The following is a 17,317-nucleotide window of genomic DNA, read 5'->3' on the forward strand; positions in this document are numbered from 1 at the left end:
GTCCTACTCAATACAGTGTACTAGTGTAATTATATAGTCAAGATAAACTAATATCTAATTACACTACGACCTTCTAATGGTTTGTTCCTTTTCCATTTTGGTCGAGCTAATTTATAGTTCTGATAACATCATCTTTACGTATGTGACACCACATACTATGTTATCTAATATAAATTAAATGAACAACTTCACAAATGTAGATAATTAGACCAAATGTGATTCTTTATTCATAATAAATGTTTACAAAGCTTAGCTTTTCGGTATACATTCAACAATCTCCCATATACTAATACCATATCTCTTCCTACATACTGATCGTTTCCAGCTTGAAAGCCGAAGCCGACCGGAAGGGCTTAGTGAAAGGATACATCGGGTTTCGTGATGTAATCTTGGCGATGACAACTTCTCCTCGCTCACGATCTGTCGGTGGTACCGCTCTATATGTTTACTCTATGAGCTCCTTATGAGCTCGTGGTTTAGCCTTGAGTTTTATGCCGCTAATAAATTGTGATGATCTTGAGCAAACCGGAATCACATCTAAGTCCATAGAAAGTTCTGCCAATCGCGCTTCTTTAGGCGCAGGTGCCTCGACTTCCACTTTGGTTGAGTCAAAACGCAACACTCCTCCATGAAATGGCTCCCCTAAAGTAAACACATAGCACGATGTAGACTTCTTTATCCCTATCGATTGAATAATCAAAGTGTAACCGGGGGCGAGATCCGGTAAACTAGCATATAACTAGTCCTTCTCGGTACTTTAATATATGCTTTATGAGTCAATGTCCTTATCGAGTTACTCGATGTCTGACCATGCCGGTAAAGCAGTGGTCCGGTCTACATTGTCACACGATTAGACATTGACGCAGGCGGCTGCTTTCATGTCCTCTATCTCTTTTGATGTCTTTGGAGACATCTCTTTAGATAAATACTCCATGTCTAAAGGTAAAAACCTTTCTTGGAATCCTGCATGCTAAGCGAGCAAGGATTGTATCTATATACTTGGGATAGACCTGACATTCTTTTCTTACGATCCCTTATAACTTTGATCCCAAGAATGCACATTCTCCTAAGTCCTTCATATCAAATTGTTGGACAACCGTACCCTTACGTTTGATAATACCTTGACATTGTTGCCAATTAACAAAATATCATCTATATAGTACGACCATTTTACACTTTTACTCTTATATACACAAGACTCATCGACTTTGAATAAATCCATATATTTGGATTACTTCATTAAACTTCGTTATGTTCCACTAACTTGCTTGGTCCATAAATGGACCGATTGAGCTTGCACACTAGATGCTCTTTGCCTTTTCAATGAACCCTTGGTTGCTTCGTATGGATGTTCTCTTCAAGACTTCCATTAAGGAAAGCATCTTGACATCCATTTTGCCAAATCTCATACCGTATAAGCGATGGATAAGAGTGTCAGGATAGACTTAAGCATAGCTGGGTGGTGAAAAGGTCTCCATAATGTCGATTCCTCTTTTGAGTGTACCCTTGCAACAAGCAGCTTTGAAGGTTTTACCTTCTCGTCCCTCTTTCCTTTTGTAGATCACTTGCATCCAGGCTTTTACACCATCAATTGGTTCAACTCCCAAACCTTATTAGAGTACATGGACTCTATTTAGAATTGTGCCTTTTGCCGAATCTTTGCATCTATATCTTGGAGTGCCGTCATGTAGTGGGGATCAGGGTTCATGTTTACATCAATCAGAAGACTCTCCCGACATGAATCGACGAGGCAGCTTCACACGAGCACACGTTGACTGTGTTTATGGTGTTGTGTTCTCTTGTGGTGTGTGTCATCTTTGGGTCTTGTGGTACTTCATCTTGTTCTTGTTGACAGATACATTCTCTAAGTTCTGTGATCCAACTTTACTCTCGTTGGTTCATATAGTCTGACGGGCATTGACTATAAATTAATAAACCACCTTTGTCCTTTGGGATATCCTCTGAACCACATGCGAGATTACTACGGTTTACACGTTTTGGACTACTAATCAGATATGTCTGTGGGTTTCGCCCATTCCACAATTCTATGGGAGTATGATTTAGAAGGTACTACCATTCCGAGAAGCATAAGTTTGAGCGCGTATACTAAAGCATTCATAATCGACATATCCCTTATTTGGTAGTCTTAATACCATTACCATTTCCTTGTCTGAAGTCCTATTCCGTTCGCTACATCAGCGGAATTATCCGATTCCAATTAAACGATGTAGGGAGGAATGAAGTAATTATCCCTAAACTCTCACAAGTATTCCACCTCTGTCCCCTTATGATCGTCAGTAGTGTATTCTTTGAACTCTTATGAACTTATCATTCCGGACTTACGGAGCATTAGGTAAATCCATATCTTGAATAATAAATACATGAAAGAGAAATATTCAAAACTTCCAGACGGACACTGATCGAGTGAACCCGGCTACACTTCTTTGGCTATACCCTTGACGTCTCTTGGTCATTTTTCAAGGGATTCTGAGTTGAAAAATTTTCCAACTCTAATGAATCAAAGTCCATCGACTATATAACCTACGAATCTACTTAAGTTAATATGACCGAGCCTTAGATGCGATATGCTTGGTTCATTTCGAGTTTTCTCTTATTAGAATTAGAGATGAGTTATAAATTTCCATGTTTTGCTTGAAATTGGATTTAAAATATACAAATTGCCAACTAATGCACCGAGCCCAGATAATCACTTTATTTCTTTTAATAACTACATTTGAAAAGCGGAATATCCATCTATAAGCAGTTTAAGCGAAATTAAATTCTTTCTAAAAGCAGGTACATAGAACAATTTCTTAAAACCAAATTCCTATTTCTACTAGATAAGTAAGCGTCTCCCGCAGCAGGGTGCCTTAGTAGCATTGCTATGTAGCGGTAATTTCTCCTTGAGATAGTGGTCGGGTTTCCCGGAATTATACACATGATCGTTTGCTCCGTACACACAGTAGATAACAGCTAAACATGTTTCAACAACTAGGTATGAGATATAACCTTTGTTTTGGTTCCTACGAGACCGCAGCCGTCTGCACCTGCACACATGGGAGCACGCCCTTGACTTCTTCATTCCGACTTTAAATCCGCGTATATTTATTCACTTTCTTCTTTAACCGGCTTGTTTCTTCTTCTTCTTTCCTTTCGGTTTAGAAGTAGAACCATTTCGATAGTAATTTGAGCGTTATACGAAATAATCCTTCTTTGCTTGAAGTATCAGGTAGTTCGCTAATGAATAAACCCTCTTATTCTATTATAGTTGATGACGGCTCGAAACTTCTAGGTAGCGTTGGAGGATCATATCGATCCAGGTTTCCCCATGATTTCTCCTCGAGGAGGATCTCAGATAAGCCATCATCTTTAGGATATGATCACGGAAGTACCTCTTGCATGGTGGTACATCGTTATCTTTCTCATGGCTTGCCAAGAAGCCTATCTTGATGACAAAGAGTTCCTTGAGATTGTTCATATATAGGTTGGTAAATTTGGGTAAATCTTGATGTTCTTGGCAATACATTTGACATTGAAGCAAAATGTAACCGCCTCATCCTCGCTTTTACCCATTTCCTATGATATTGATCTCCTCTTAGGTAGATTCACGGAGTGCGTCGAGGCAGATATATTTATAGCTTTATAGGATGAAACGATGTCGGTTTCTTTTCGATATCTAGTTTGGTCGATAAAGTCTATTACGTTGAGTATGATGGACGGTGGGTTGAAGACATCCTAAGAATCACAAATAACTTTTGGTCGAACTAGATTTAGAATAATATTGATTCCTCAAACAATACTATTTTAAATTAACCACCTCATAACACCGTGAATTTTGTATGCCAGCGTATACAAATTCAACATTTGTAAAGGAGGGGTTTTAACCCATTAATTTTATTATCTTGTCAACCTAACTTTTTGACAATAAAATTAATAGTTGGTATCATTGGTCACACAAATAATAGCGGTGACTCGTTAGGGAGGATACTATTAGATGTGTCTAAGTGTATACCATTACTTGACACTAAGTCCATTAATAAGATTATGCCCTTCCGTGGGGAAGATCACACGCTCTTAATTAACTTCCTATAGTCATCCAAAATGGAAGTCTGTTCTAGTGATCCTTAAACAAGCTCATCCGTTATGGAGGAAGGCACTCGAGCCAACGCGCAAGCTTGTTTGCATCACTTACAAACCAATAATGGAGACCATGAGATTTATTTAAAATCCTCTCCCACTTAGTTATTTATAAATGAGGAATTTTAACTATGCTAGCCTACTTAAACTTGTAAACTAACATACACACAACATATAAAAGCAATAAATAGAAAATTTAATTTTCAACATTATAGGCTTTATCTCTAATGTGTGTCCTTCTCCCAAGTGGCCATCACCGCCAGGTCTAGGCCCGATCCATCTTACTCTAGTCAATCTTAACCTGAAGGATGTTGCACGAATAATATTTACATTTATTTATATATCCATAGAATGTAATGATATCAGATTTAACAAAAATTATCACTAAATTTTTACAAACTGGCAGCCTTCTTGGACAGTCCAATAATACACTCATAACACTAATATCAAAGTTGCCGGAGTGAAAGATTATATACCTATCTGTACGTTTTTTTTATAAAGTCATAACCAAAACAAAACAGTAAATTTACAAAGGGTGCATATAAAATTCTAAATTTTTCAAAAGACATAACAAGTTTTCATTATTCTCAAAAAAACACATTAAATTATAATTTTCCCAAAAGACATAACAAGGTTTGTTTCTTATTTTGTATGCATGTAACTTCTGTTTCTTTTTAAATTAAATTAAATTAAATTAAAGTTATGTTTGATTGGATGTAATATAATTAAATTTGTAATTTAATATAACTTAAATCTTGATTATATTACTAAGTTTGGTAATATAATATATGTAATCTTCCGTTCCCAAGGTTCTTGGCGTGGCGAGGCACATGGCCTTCTTGGATATGGGAGCAACCACCACCGACTAGACAAAACCTTTAATAGAAAGCTAATATTTAATTTCCTAAAATAACTTTAGGTTAACCAAAGAGAACAATCAAATCACAAGGAAAAGAAAGAAACAAAAGAACACAACTTCGAAAAACATATTAGAAATACTAGAAACGTAAGCCTCTTGTATTTGGTATTATTTCCATAACGAACTAGCATGATGCGGAAATAGAAATTACTAGTTATACCTTGTAGAAAAACCTCTTAATCTTCTACTGTATTCCTCTTCTAACCTCGGACGTTGTGTGGGCAACGATCTACCGAGATGAGAAACCACCAACCACCTTCTTCTCCTCCAAGCAAGGTTCGGCCACAAAGGAAGAACTTCACCAAAGAAGAAAACCAAAATACTAACCAAGCTCCAAGAGATGCTAACTTTCTCTCCTTCTTCTTCTTCTTCTCCAAGTAGTATCCGGCCACCACAAGAACTCCAAGAGAGATGGAGTATTCGGCCACCACAAGAGGAAGAGAGGGAGAGGGTAATGGCCGGCCACAACACCAAGGAAAAAGGGAGAGAAAACAATAGAGGTTGTGTCTCATGAAGGCACCCCTACCCCTTCTTTTATATTCCTTGGCCTAGGCAAATTAGGAAATTTAATTACAATAAAATTTCCTTAATTTTTCTTGACATGAATTAATTGAGAAAAATAAAACAAAATTTCCCAATTAACTTGAGATGGTCGGCCACATCATTGGAAACAAAAGAGGACAAGTTTTAATCAACAATTAAAACTTTCTAATTTGTTTCCGGAAAAAATAAAATTTCTCTTTAAAATCTCTTCATGGTTGATAAAAGGAAATTTCTATAATTTTAATTTTATCAACATGTGAATAATTTTTAAAGAAAAAATAAAACATCTCTCCAATCTACAAATAAGGAAAGAGATCTAATCTCTTTCTTTAATCTTTTGTAGATCTTTTACAAGAGAGATATTTTAATTTTAATTCTCTTTAAAATATATCTTCCACATAATAATAAAATTAAAATTAAATTTCTTTTTTTTTATTTGGCAGCCCTACTAGCTTGGGTTGCTACTAGGCCGCAATATACCTACACGATAGCTTGGTTCCCAAGCTAGCTGCCCATATTAGTGGGTATAGAAGGTGGGTATAGGTGGGTATAGAACTCTATAAATAAGAGGCTACGATAGGGACGAGAGGAGGAATTGGTTTTGGTCTCCGATAAAATTAAGCATCCGTGTTAGGCAAACACACAACTTGATTTTATCAATGATAATTCATTCCACTAGAGAACTATCATTGAACTACCACACCAATCCCAAATTACATTTTGGGCTCCTTCTTATTAGTGTGTTAGTCTCCCTGTGTTTAAGATATCGAATGTCCACTAATTAAGTGAGTTACTGACAACTCATTTAATTAATATCTAAGTCCAAGAGTAGTACCACTCAACCTTATTGTCATGTCGGACTAAGTCCACCTGCAGGGTTTAACATGACAATCTTTATGAGCTCCTCTTGAGGACATTATCAACCTAGTATCTCTAGGACACAGTTTCCTTCTATAATCAACAACACACACTATAAGTAATACCATTTCCCAACTTATCGGGTTTATTGATTCAACGAACTAAATCTCACCCATTGATAAATTAAAGAAATAAATATCAAATATATGTGCTTGTTATTATATTAGGATTAAGAGCACACACTTCCATAATAACTGAGGTCTTTGTTCCTTTATAAAGTCAGTATAAAAGAAACGACCTCAAATGGTCCTACTCAATACACTCTGAGTGTACTAGTGTAATTATATAGTCAAGATAAACTAATATCTAATTACACTACGACCTTCTAATGGTTTGCTCCTTTTCCATTTTGGTCGTGAGCTACTGTTTATAATTTATAAGGTACTGATAACATCATCTTCTGTATGTGACACCACATACTATGTTATCTACAATATAAATTAAATGAACAACTACAAACAAATGTAGATAATTAGACCAAATGTGATTCTTTATTCATAATAAATGTTTACAAAGCTTAGGCTTTCAGTATACATTCCAACAGGTGCAATATTTCCTAGGTCAAGGTTGACCTGGTTGACTAAGCTTGAATTGGTTCAAGCTCGAGTTTTGATGTTTGGGTTTCAATGTTTGACAATACATGGAAACAAGACACGGAGATTGCAGGTGCAATTGTTCATGTGGTGAGATTGTAAAGGATAGTCAAGTAGGTTAAGATTGACTGGATACTTGACTGAGAAATCCTGGTGAGTGAAGCCAGGTGAAAGTCCTAGTGAGTGAAGCTAGGCAGAAGAGAAATCCTGGTGAGTGAAGCTAGGTGAAAGTCCTAGTGAGTGAAGCTAGGCAGAAGAGAAATCCTGGTGAGTGAAGCTAGGTGAAAGACCTGGTGAGTGAAGCCAGGCAGACGGAAAGACCTGGTGAGTGAAGCCAGGAAGACGGGAAGTCCTGGTGAGCGAAGCCAGGCAAGGAAAATCTAAATGGATCAAGGATGATCGGACATCTGGTGTTGGGAAGTCCAAGTAGGTCAAAGGGATTTACCGGATACTTGACACAAGGAAAATCCAGATAGATCAAGGATGATCGGACATCTGGTGTTGGGAAGTCCAAGTAGGTCAAAGGGATTGACCGGATACTTGACACAAGGAAAATCCAGATGGATCAAGGATGATCGAACATCTGGTGTTGGGAAGTCCAAGTAGGTCAAAGGGATTGACCGAATACTTGGCACGAGGAAATCCAGATGGGTTAAGGTTGACTAGACATCTGGTGGAAGTTCAAGTAGGTCAAAGGTATTGACCGGACGCTTGGTAAGGGAGTCCTAGCAGGTCAAGGGTGACCAGATGCTAGGCATGATGTACCAACAGGTCATGGTTGACCGGATGTTGGTTTGAGGGACGTTTGGACTTGATTTGGCAAGTTTTTCATGGGTTGGATCGATCAACCGATCGATTGACACATGCCCAATCGATCACCCGATCGATTGGGTGAGTCCCCGCGACAAGCCTTCTCCCAATCGATCAGTGGATCGATTGGGGAGAAGTGTCGCGCGAACAGAAGAGCTCTGGATCGATTGGTCGATCGATCCAGAGCCCCCAATCGATTGGGCGATCGATTGGGAGGTGCGATTTCGCACGATAAGCCTTGGATCGATCGACCGATCGATCCAGATAATTTCCGAGAGCACAGAGGCGCTCTGGATCGATCGATCCAAAGTCTCCCTGATCTATTGTGAGCAATCCAATCGATTGGGATCCGACCGTTGGCGTCGTATTTAGCTGGTGGCGTTCGATTTCTTCGATAGCTCTTGACAAGAACTCACGACCTTCTTCTCCAGCGAGCACAGATCTTCACAGAGCTTCTCCATAGAGTTCTCACTGCCAGTTCTTGAAGTTCTTGGAGGCTCTTCCAAGTCAAGAGGCGGATCTACAGCAAGAAGAAGAAATCTAGGGTTAGGGTTTTTCTTGTGCGAAATTGTAAGCTTCTGATTGTATTTTGTTCCCTTTCCCTTTCTTCTTGTAGTGTGAACTTGTAGGGCTTCTCCGCCTTTGGTAGTTACCATAAAGGAGTGTTTTTCATAGTGGAGGGTGCGTGAGTGTGTGGATCCTTAGATTAGTCACCTCTTGTGAGGTGGATACCAAGTAAATCCTTTTTGTTAGCGTTGTAAGTTTTGTTTCTTGTATTTCCGCTGCATATCTTTGAAGAAACAAGCAACGTCAAGCACGAGATCGCGCCAAGCTATTCACCCCCCTCTAGCTACATAATCGGTCCCAACACTTTTGCTCTCCTACTGCTCCGATCGCCTGGGTGATGTCGGCCAACCGAAATAGGGCTCACCCGTACCCAATTCCCGGTCTTCTCCTCGAGCAGGTTTCCACTTTGGCTCCTCATCCCTCAGAACGTCGCACACGTCCTTCTCATCCACCGGTGTACTCTTCCGCAGTACCTCGTCCCTCGGATGCACTGATCCCGTCGACTCTCTTCCCATGCCATCATTCTCGCTAGCTGCGTCTTCTGTTCGACTTCTTCTGTTCCTAAGCTCCTGCACACTTAGACACAAGGATCAAACATAATAGGACCTAACCTAACCTGGTTGATCACATCAAAACTACCATGGAGTTCCAACAATTTCATCCTTTTTGATGTGCATCAACCCATGTTTAAGTTAGGATAAAAACAATGCAATACAAGTATTGTAAAGAAATTGTAATAATAACTTTTTAGGAACATTAAGTATAATGTTGTAAAATTCAAAATGTTAAAATACAAAATTCAAAATGTTAAAGTTTAAAATCTCTCCTTAAACTTGTACCTATTCCTCCCCCTTTGATCACAAAAAAAAATAAATAAATAACATCAAAAGTTAGAAATTTTGAAATAAATTTTAGGGGACTTAAAAGAAATTTCAATAAAATCATACTTTGTATTCGATAAGAAAGAGTTTTAAAGAAAACATTTTGTCAATTTTAAAAACTTGACTAATCTTTTTTTTTTTAAAAAAAAGCTTGTTAAATGATTTTAACAGTAAATCATTTAACAATTAGTCAATTAAATATTAAATTTAATAATTGGCTTCTTGGCTGTGGCGAGGCACTAGACCTTCTTGTATATTAGAACAACAATCACTTTCTTAAACAAAGTCTTTTAAAAAATATTAATATTTAATTTTCTTTTTGATATTTTAACCTTATTTTAAAAATTTTAGTCTAAGCATGACTTTGGAACCTAATATACATTCCTATCTACAGGATTAATTAAAAATTTTGGGGGTACATAACTTCTGGGGATTCTTCTAATTTATCCTTGGTGTTTTCTAATGAACCAATTAATTTTTCTATAATTTTTAAATTTTGGGTTTTGACAGGAATTAGAGCATGCATTGTTAGTTTTCATCTTTTCGATTTGTACTTGCAATTTATCATTTTCCAATTTTAAATGGTCATACATTTCTAGAGGACATGAACTAGCTAATTGTCTTTTCAAATCAGTGTTCTCTTTTTTCTAATTTTACTAAATCCTCGGAAAGAATCTTAATGAATTTGAACGATTGCTTGGGAGATAGTACACGTATCTCACTTACCTCATGTGCTGATGCTCCCCCTTCATCGCAACTTTTTTCTGATGATTCTCTCATTTCACTAATGCTCATTTCTGAGTTGTTTTCTTTTTCTTCTTGGTGGTCGGCTAGTAGGGGTGGCCTGGAGAAGGCCTTGATCTCAGACTCAGAGGATGATGATTCATCCCATGTGACCTTCAAATTATTTTGCTTTGGTATGTTGCCCTTGTCTTTCTCCTTCTTTAGTTTAGGGCATTCATCTTTGATGTGCCCTTCCCCTTGGCAATTGTAACATCATACCTTTCTTTTACTTCGAAAGTGTTTCTTTTCCTGTGACTTATTAAATTTATTGGATTTAATGTATTTACTAAATTTTCTTACCAATAGAGCCGTTTCGTCTCCATACATGCATTAATTGACTCTTTGGAGTCTGGATCGTCCGTTCTTGTCTTTAGGGCAATGTTATGATTCAGTCCTTTTCTTTGTCCTACACACTGAGATTCGTGTAATTCGAAAGTGGAGAAAAGATTTTCTAAAGTACTCACCTCGAGATCTTTGGAGATATAGTAGGAGTCTACTATAGATGTCCACTTCGCATTTCTCCGAGGTTTGTTAAGCTGGTGATTAGCTCCTTGATTCCGTGTAGTTGAGAAACTGATTCTCCTTCTTCCATTCGAAGATTGCTGATTTGGTTCTGGAGTAGATCCCATTTTGCAATTTTGGCTTCGGACGTACCTTCGTGTAGTTCCAGGAACCTCTCCCAAAGTTCTTTTGCTGATTCGTATGTGTTGATTCTATTGACTTCTTGCGGAGGTAGCATGCTGAGTAGATAGAATTCGGCTCGTCCATTTGCAACGAAATCTGCTTACTCCTTTTTGGTCTATTGATAGTCCTCTTTTTCTTTCGGTGCTACAAATCCATATTTTAATATTAACAATAATTCAAAGTCGGTTTAAAAAAATACCTCCATGCATTTCTTCTAAAATGAAAATTCTCCCTCGAACTTTGGTGGGTGAATTGTTGGTCCGGTCATCGTTTCGATGCTTCAGTCGACAGTTAGTCCTTCTGAGGTGGTTGAGCTTTGATACCACTTGTTGGCGCAGTGGGGTCGACAAGAGGAGGTGAATTGCTTGAAAAAATAAATAAAAACCTTTCTCGTTCTTTTAACTCTAATAAAAAGCAACTATAATAATAAATGAAAATAACAACTTAAAGACGAGGCATCAGATTTACTTTGTTACAACCTAGATGGTTGTTAATCCAAGACCAATGAAAGTATTAAAAGAAAATCTCCTTCGTTGAAGGTGGAGAAGCATCTTACACTCGTTGAAAAGCTCAGATAGTTGCAAGGAAATGATTATAAGAGTTGTTTTCTATTTCCTAGGTCTAGGAATCTTTTTATAGCTCTTGGAAAATCTTATCTATGGCTTGAAGGTGCCTTCCATAGGTCTGGAAGACACCTCCAGCGAGGCACTAAAAGATAAAGCTTTATCCTTTGGCAACGACTAAAATCAGTCTGGTCGAAGACACCTTCTATAAGGCTGGAAGGTGCCTTCGTACTGTTCATCGAAGACGCCTTCCGTAGCAAGGCACGGAGGCGCCTTTAATTCCTATTGAAGGCGCCTCTAGTACATCTTTAGCCTTATTTTGCTGTCCTACTGCTTCGATCGCCTGGGTGATGTCGGCCAACCGAAATAGGGCTCATCCGTATCCAATTTCTAGTCTTCTCATCGAGTAGGCTTTCTCTCTGTCTTCTCGTCCCTCGGAACGTCGCACACGTTCTTCTCGTCCACCGGTGTACTCTTCCGCTGCACCTCGTGTCTCGAATGCATCAAGTCCATCGGCTCTCTTCCCGTGCCATCATTCTCGGTAGTTGCGTCTTCTGCTCAACTTCTTGTGTTCCTAAGCTCCTGCACACTTAGACACAAGGATCAAACATAACAGGATCTAACCTAACCTAGTTGATCACATCAAAACTACCACAGGGTTCCAACAATCTCCCCTTTTTTGATGTGCATTAACCCAGGTTCAAGTTAGGGTAAAAATAATGCAATACAAGTATTGTAAAGAAATTGTAATAATAACTTTTTATGAACATTAAGTATAATGTTGCAAAATTCAAAATATTATAATGTTGTAAAATTCAAAATTTGGAAAATTCAAAATGTTAAAGTTTAAAATCTCCCCCTAAACTTGTACCTATTCCTCCCCCTTTGATCATATAAAAAAAATAAAAAAATAACATAAAAAGTTAGAAAATTTGAAATAAATTTTAGGGGGCTTAAAATAAATTTTAATAAAATCATACTTTATATTCGACAAGAAAGAGTTTTAAAGAAAACATTTTGTCAATTCTAAAAACTTGACTAATTTTTTTTTTTAAAAAAAACTTGTTAATTGATTTTAACAGTAAATCGTTTAATAGTTAGTCAACTAAATATTAAATTCAATAATTGACTTACAGGCTGTCGCGAGGCACTAGATCTTTTTGGATATTAGAACAATAACCACTTTCTTAAACAAACCCTTTTAAAGAAATTAACATTTAATTTCCTTTATGATATTTTAACCCTGTTTTAAAAATTTTAGTCTAAGCATGGCTTTGGAACTTAATATAGGTTCCTATCTACTAGATTAATCAGAAATTTTACGGGTACATAACTTCTGGAGATTCTTCTAATTTGTCCCTGATATTTTCTAATGAACCAATTGATTTTTTCATAATTTTTAGATCTTGGTTTGTGACAAGAATTAGAGCATGCATGGTCAGTTTTCATCTTTTTGATTTGTACTTGCAATTTATCATTTTCTAATTTTAAATTGTCATATATTTCTAGAGGACATGAACTAGCTAATTGTCTTTTTAAATCAATGTTCTCTTTTTCTAATTTTACCAAATCCTTGAAAAGAATCTTAATGAATTTAAACGACTGCTTGGGAGATAGTGCACGTACCTCACTTACCTCATGTTCTGATGCTCCCCTTTCATCGCAGCTTTCTTCTGATGATTCTCCCCCTTCATCAATGCTCATTTCTGAGCTGCTTTCTTCTTCCTCTTGGTGGTCAGCCAGTAGGGCTAGTCTGGAGAAGATCTCGATCTCAGAATCAGAGGATGGTGATTCATCCCATGTGACTTTCAAATTCTTATACTTTGGTATATTACCCTTGTCTTTCTCCTTCTTCTTTAGTTAGGGCATTCATCTTTGATGCACCCTTCCCCTTGGCAATTGTTACATCAGACTTTTCTTTTACTTCGAAAGTGCTTCTTTTCTTGTAACTTTTAAATTTATTAGATTTAATGTATTTACTAAATTTTCTTACCAATATAACCGCTTTGTCTCCATCAATTGACTCTTCGGAGTCTAGATCGTCCGTTCTTGCCTTTAGGGTAATGTTATGACTTGATCCTTTTCTTTGTTTTGCACACCGAGATTCATGTAATTCAACAGTGGAGAAAAGATTTTCTGAAGTACTCATCTTGAGATTTTTGGAGATATAGTAGGAGTCTACTATAGATGTCCATTCTGGTATTCTCGGGAACTCATTTAAAGCATACCTTAGCGTGTCCCGATTGGTTACTATTTCTTTGAGGCTTGTTAAGCTGGTGATTAGCTCCTTGATTCCTTTGTGTAGTTGAGAAACTGATTCTCCTTCTTCCATTCGAAGATTGCTGATTTGGTTCCGGAGTAGATCCTATTTTGCAATTTTGGCTTTGGATGTACCTTCGTGTAGTTCCAGGAACTTCTCCCAAAGTTCCTTTGCTGATTCGTATGTGTTGATTCTATTGACTTCTTGCGGAGGTAGCACGCTGAGTAGATAGAATTCGGCTAGTCTATTTGCAACGAAATATGCTTACTCCTTTTTGGTCTATTGATAGTCCTTTTTTTCTTTCGGTGTTACAAATCCATATTTTAATATTAACAATAATTCAAAGTCGGTTTTAAAAAATACCTCTATGCATTTCTTCTAAGATGCAAATTCTCCCTCAAATTTTGGTGGGTGAATTGTTGGTCCGACCATCGTTTCGGTGCTTCAGTCGGCGGTTAGTCCTTCTGAGGTGGTTGAGCTCTGATACCACTTGTTGACGCAGCGGGGTCGACAAGAGGAGGTGAATTGCTTGAAAAAATAAATAAAAACCTTTCTCGATCTTTCAACTCTGATAAAAAGCAACTATAATAATAAATGAAAATAACAACTTAAAAATGAGGCATCAGATTTACTTAGTTTCAACCTAGGTGGTTGTTAATCTAAGACCAATAAAAGCATTAAAAGAAAATCTCCTTCATTGAAGGTGGAGAAGTCTCTTACACTCCTTGAAAAGCTCAGACAGTTGCTAGGAAATGATTACAAGAATTGTTTTCTATTTCCTAGGTCCATGAGTCTTTTTATAGCTCCTGAAAAATCTTATTCGTAGCTTGAAGGCTCCTTCCATAAGATTAGAAGGCACCTCTAGCGAGGCGCCAAAAGATAAAGTTTTAACCTTTGGCAACGACTAAAATCAGACTGGTCGAAGGCACCTTCCATAGGGCTAGAAGACATCTTCGTACTGTTCATCAAAGGCGCCTTCCACAGTGAGGCGCGGAAGTGCCTTCAATTTTCATTGAAGGCGTTTTCAGCAGCATCTTCAGCCTTCTTTTGCTCTCCTACTACTCTGATGTCGACCAACCGAAATAGGACTCACCCGTACCAATTTCCAATCTTCTCTTCGAGCAGGTTTCTGCTCCGGCTTCTCCTCTTTTGGAACGTTGCGCAAGTCCTTCTCGTCCATCCGTGTACTTTTCTGCAGTACTTTGTCCCTTGGATGTATTGAGCCTGTCAGTTCTTTTCCTGTGCCATCATTATCGCTAGCTGCATCTTCTGCTCGACTTCTTGTGTTTCTAAGTTTCTGCACACTTAGACACAAGAATCAAATATAACAAGACCTAATCTATCCTAACCTAATTAATCACATCAAAATTATCACGAAGTCGAATAAAAAAAATTATAACTCTTATCATAATTAATATATAATTTCTTTCAAATAATCTTGAAATGTATTTATTTCCTTATGCTTATAATTATTTTCCGCTCGAGATCCTTACCAATATAATCACACGATGCTACGATGGCCCAATCGCATCCTTGTTCAACCAATTTCTACGATCAAGCATCCCAACCTTGCCGGTGAACGCAGCACATGGCACCCAGGACCACGCCACTTGTCTGTCGTCTCAACTCCTCCGTAAATTTAAGGGCCCCACCTACTTCCACCGACCAGCTATTCAGCGCCCCGCTACGGGACCCGCTTCTGTGTCGTCACGTGCAACGCGCTAAACTTGCTCAGTACTTTTCACGAACCACGCTATATTTTAAGTTTCAACCAAAAACAAGAATCATTTGGTAATCAAATTAGTTCTGGAATCCACCCTGAAGGAGCGATCATGGCTCGCACATTGAAAGTTAACCACGTTGCCATACCAACCCTGTTTTCGTAGCAGCACCCGATCGCACGTTGCCATTTCAGCTTTTGTGTTTTTTTTTTTTTGGGTAAAACCTCATACAAGCCGATTTACGCGTGAAGCGCTCTCGCCTGCCGGCGTTTCTCATCTCCTGGCTATTTATGATTCATCGTGCCGACCCAGCTTTCATCAATTGGATAAACATAGCGAATCATCTCTGACATTTGGCATCTCAATCAATCTTGTTACAGAGATTGAAGAGAGAGGGGGAAAAAAATACCTGTACCGAGGCCGGGAAGATGATGGTTAGGATGCTTGAGGACGATCTTTTCCCGTCGACGCCGGGGAAGGTGAAGATAGAACGGACGCACGGGACGAGCCGCAAACTTCAACGCTGTTTTGCTTCGGCGAACACTCTTTTCCTGTGGGCTCTTTTCGTCATCGCCCTCTTCGCTTCATATCTCAGCTTCCACAGCTTCGTCGATACCTCGTCCCGATACTTATCCGCCTCGTGGGGTGGCCTCCACTGGGAACGCCAGATCCGTGCTTCCGCCGCCGTGCGCCGGCCCGAAGGGATCACTGTCCTGGTCACCGGCGCGGCGGGGTTCGTCGGATCCCACGTATCGCTAGCCCTTCGCCGCCGCGGCGACGGCGTGGTCGGGCTTGATAATTTTAATGCCTATTACGATCCCTCCCTGAAGAAGGCCCGCAAGGCGCTGCTCGCGTCCCACGGGGTGTTCGTCGTCGAGGGCGACGTCAACGATGCGCACCTCCTCGCTAAGCTGTTCGACACCGTGCCCTTCACCCATGTGATGCATCTCGCCGCTCAGGCCGGCGTCCGCTACGCCATCCAGAATCCAGCGTCGTACGTTCACAGCAACGTCGCCGGTCTCGTCGCCCTCCTGGAAGCCAGCAAGTCCGCCGATCCGCAGCCCGCAATCGTTTGGGCTTCTTCCTCTTCCGTATACGGACTCAACGACAAGGTCCCCTTCTCCGAGTCGCACCGCACCGATAGACCGGCCTCCCTTTACGCCGCCACCAAGAAGGCTGGCGAGGAGATCACCCATGTATACAACCACATCTACGGATTATCCGTCACCGGTCTCCGATTCTTCACCGTTTACGGACCATGGGGCCGACCGGACATGGCCTACTTCTCCTTCACCCGAAACATCCTTCAGGGAAAGCCCATCACCGTCTACCGAGGCCGCGACGGCGCCGACCTTGCCCGCGACTTCACCTACATAGACGACGTCGTCAAGGGTTGTGTGGCGGCGCTGGACACAGCAGAGGCGAGCACTGGGAGCGGTGGGCGGAAGCGTCGGCAGGCGCAATACAGGATCTACAACCTCGGAAACACGTCTCCCGTGACGGTGCCGGCGCTTGTGAGCATCCTGGAGAGGCACCTGAAGGTGGATGCGAAAAAGAACATTGTGGAAATGCCGGGCAACGGCGATGTGCCGTTCACTCACGCCAACATCACAGCCGCTCGAGCCGAGCTCGGGTACAAGCCAACAACCAATCTGGAGACGGGGCTTAAAAAATTCGTCAAGTGGTACCTTTCTTACTACGGTTACTCCCGTAGAGTAGGGGGCAAGAGCCAAGAGCCCGTAGCATAGAGCTCATAATTCTTGTATTCTTCTGCTAATTTTGTACGTAAATTCGTGTCGCTGTAACATAAGCTAAACTCGATGCATGTGGTTTGTCTTTCTTCGTTCTTCTTAATTGTTTAAATTACTCATTTAACTCGGGAAATATTCCCCCGGTTTCGAAAGGTGCGGAACATTGACACGGTCTGGTTTCCTCGAG

General features: G+C 39.6%; 1 protein-coding gene across 1 annotated transcript; it reads left to right on the top strand.

Annotated features, from left to right (window-relative positions):
• The first annotated feature begins 15,458 nt into the window (after positions 1–15,458).
• On the top strand, positions 15,459–17,225 carry LOC122019781 (UDP-glucuronate 4-epimerase 1-like). The gene has a single exon (XM_042577299.1). It carries the CDS (start codon positions 15,808–15,810, stop codon positions 17,125–17,127), a length of 1,320 nt encoding a protein of 439 aa, XP_042433233.1. The 5' UTR covers positions 15,459–15,807; the 3' UTR covers positions 17,128–17,225.
• Positions 17,226–17,317: the final 92 nt, after the last annotated feature.

This window comes from Zingiber officinale, chromosome 1A (assembly GCF_018446385.1).
Source record: "Zingiber officinale cultivar Zhangliang chromosome 1A, Zo_v1.1, whole genome shotgun sequence".
In the NCBI taxonomy this organism is placed as follows: domain Eukaryota; kingdom Viridiplantae; phylum Streptophyta; class Magnoliopsida; order Zingiberales; family Zingiberaceae; genus Zingiber; species Zingiber officinale.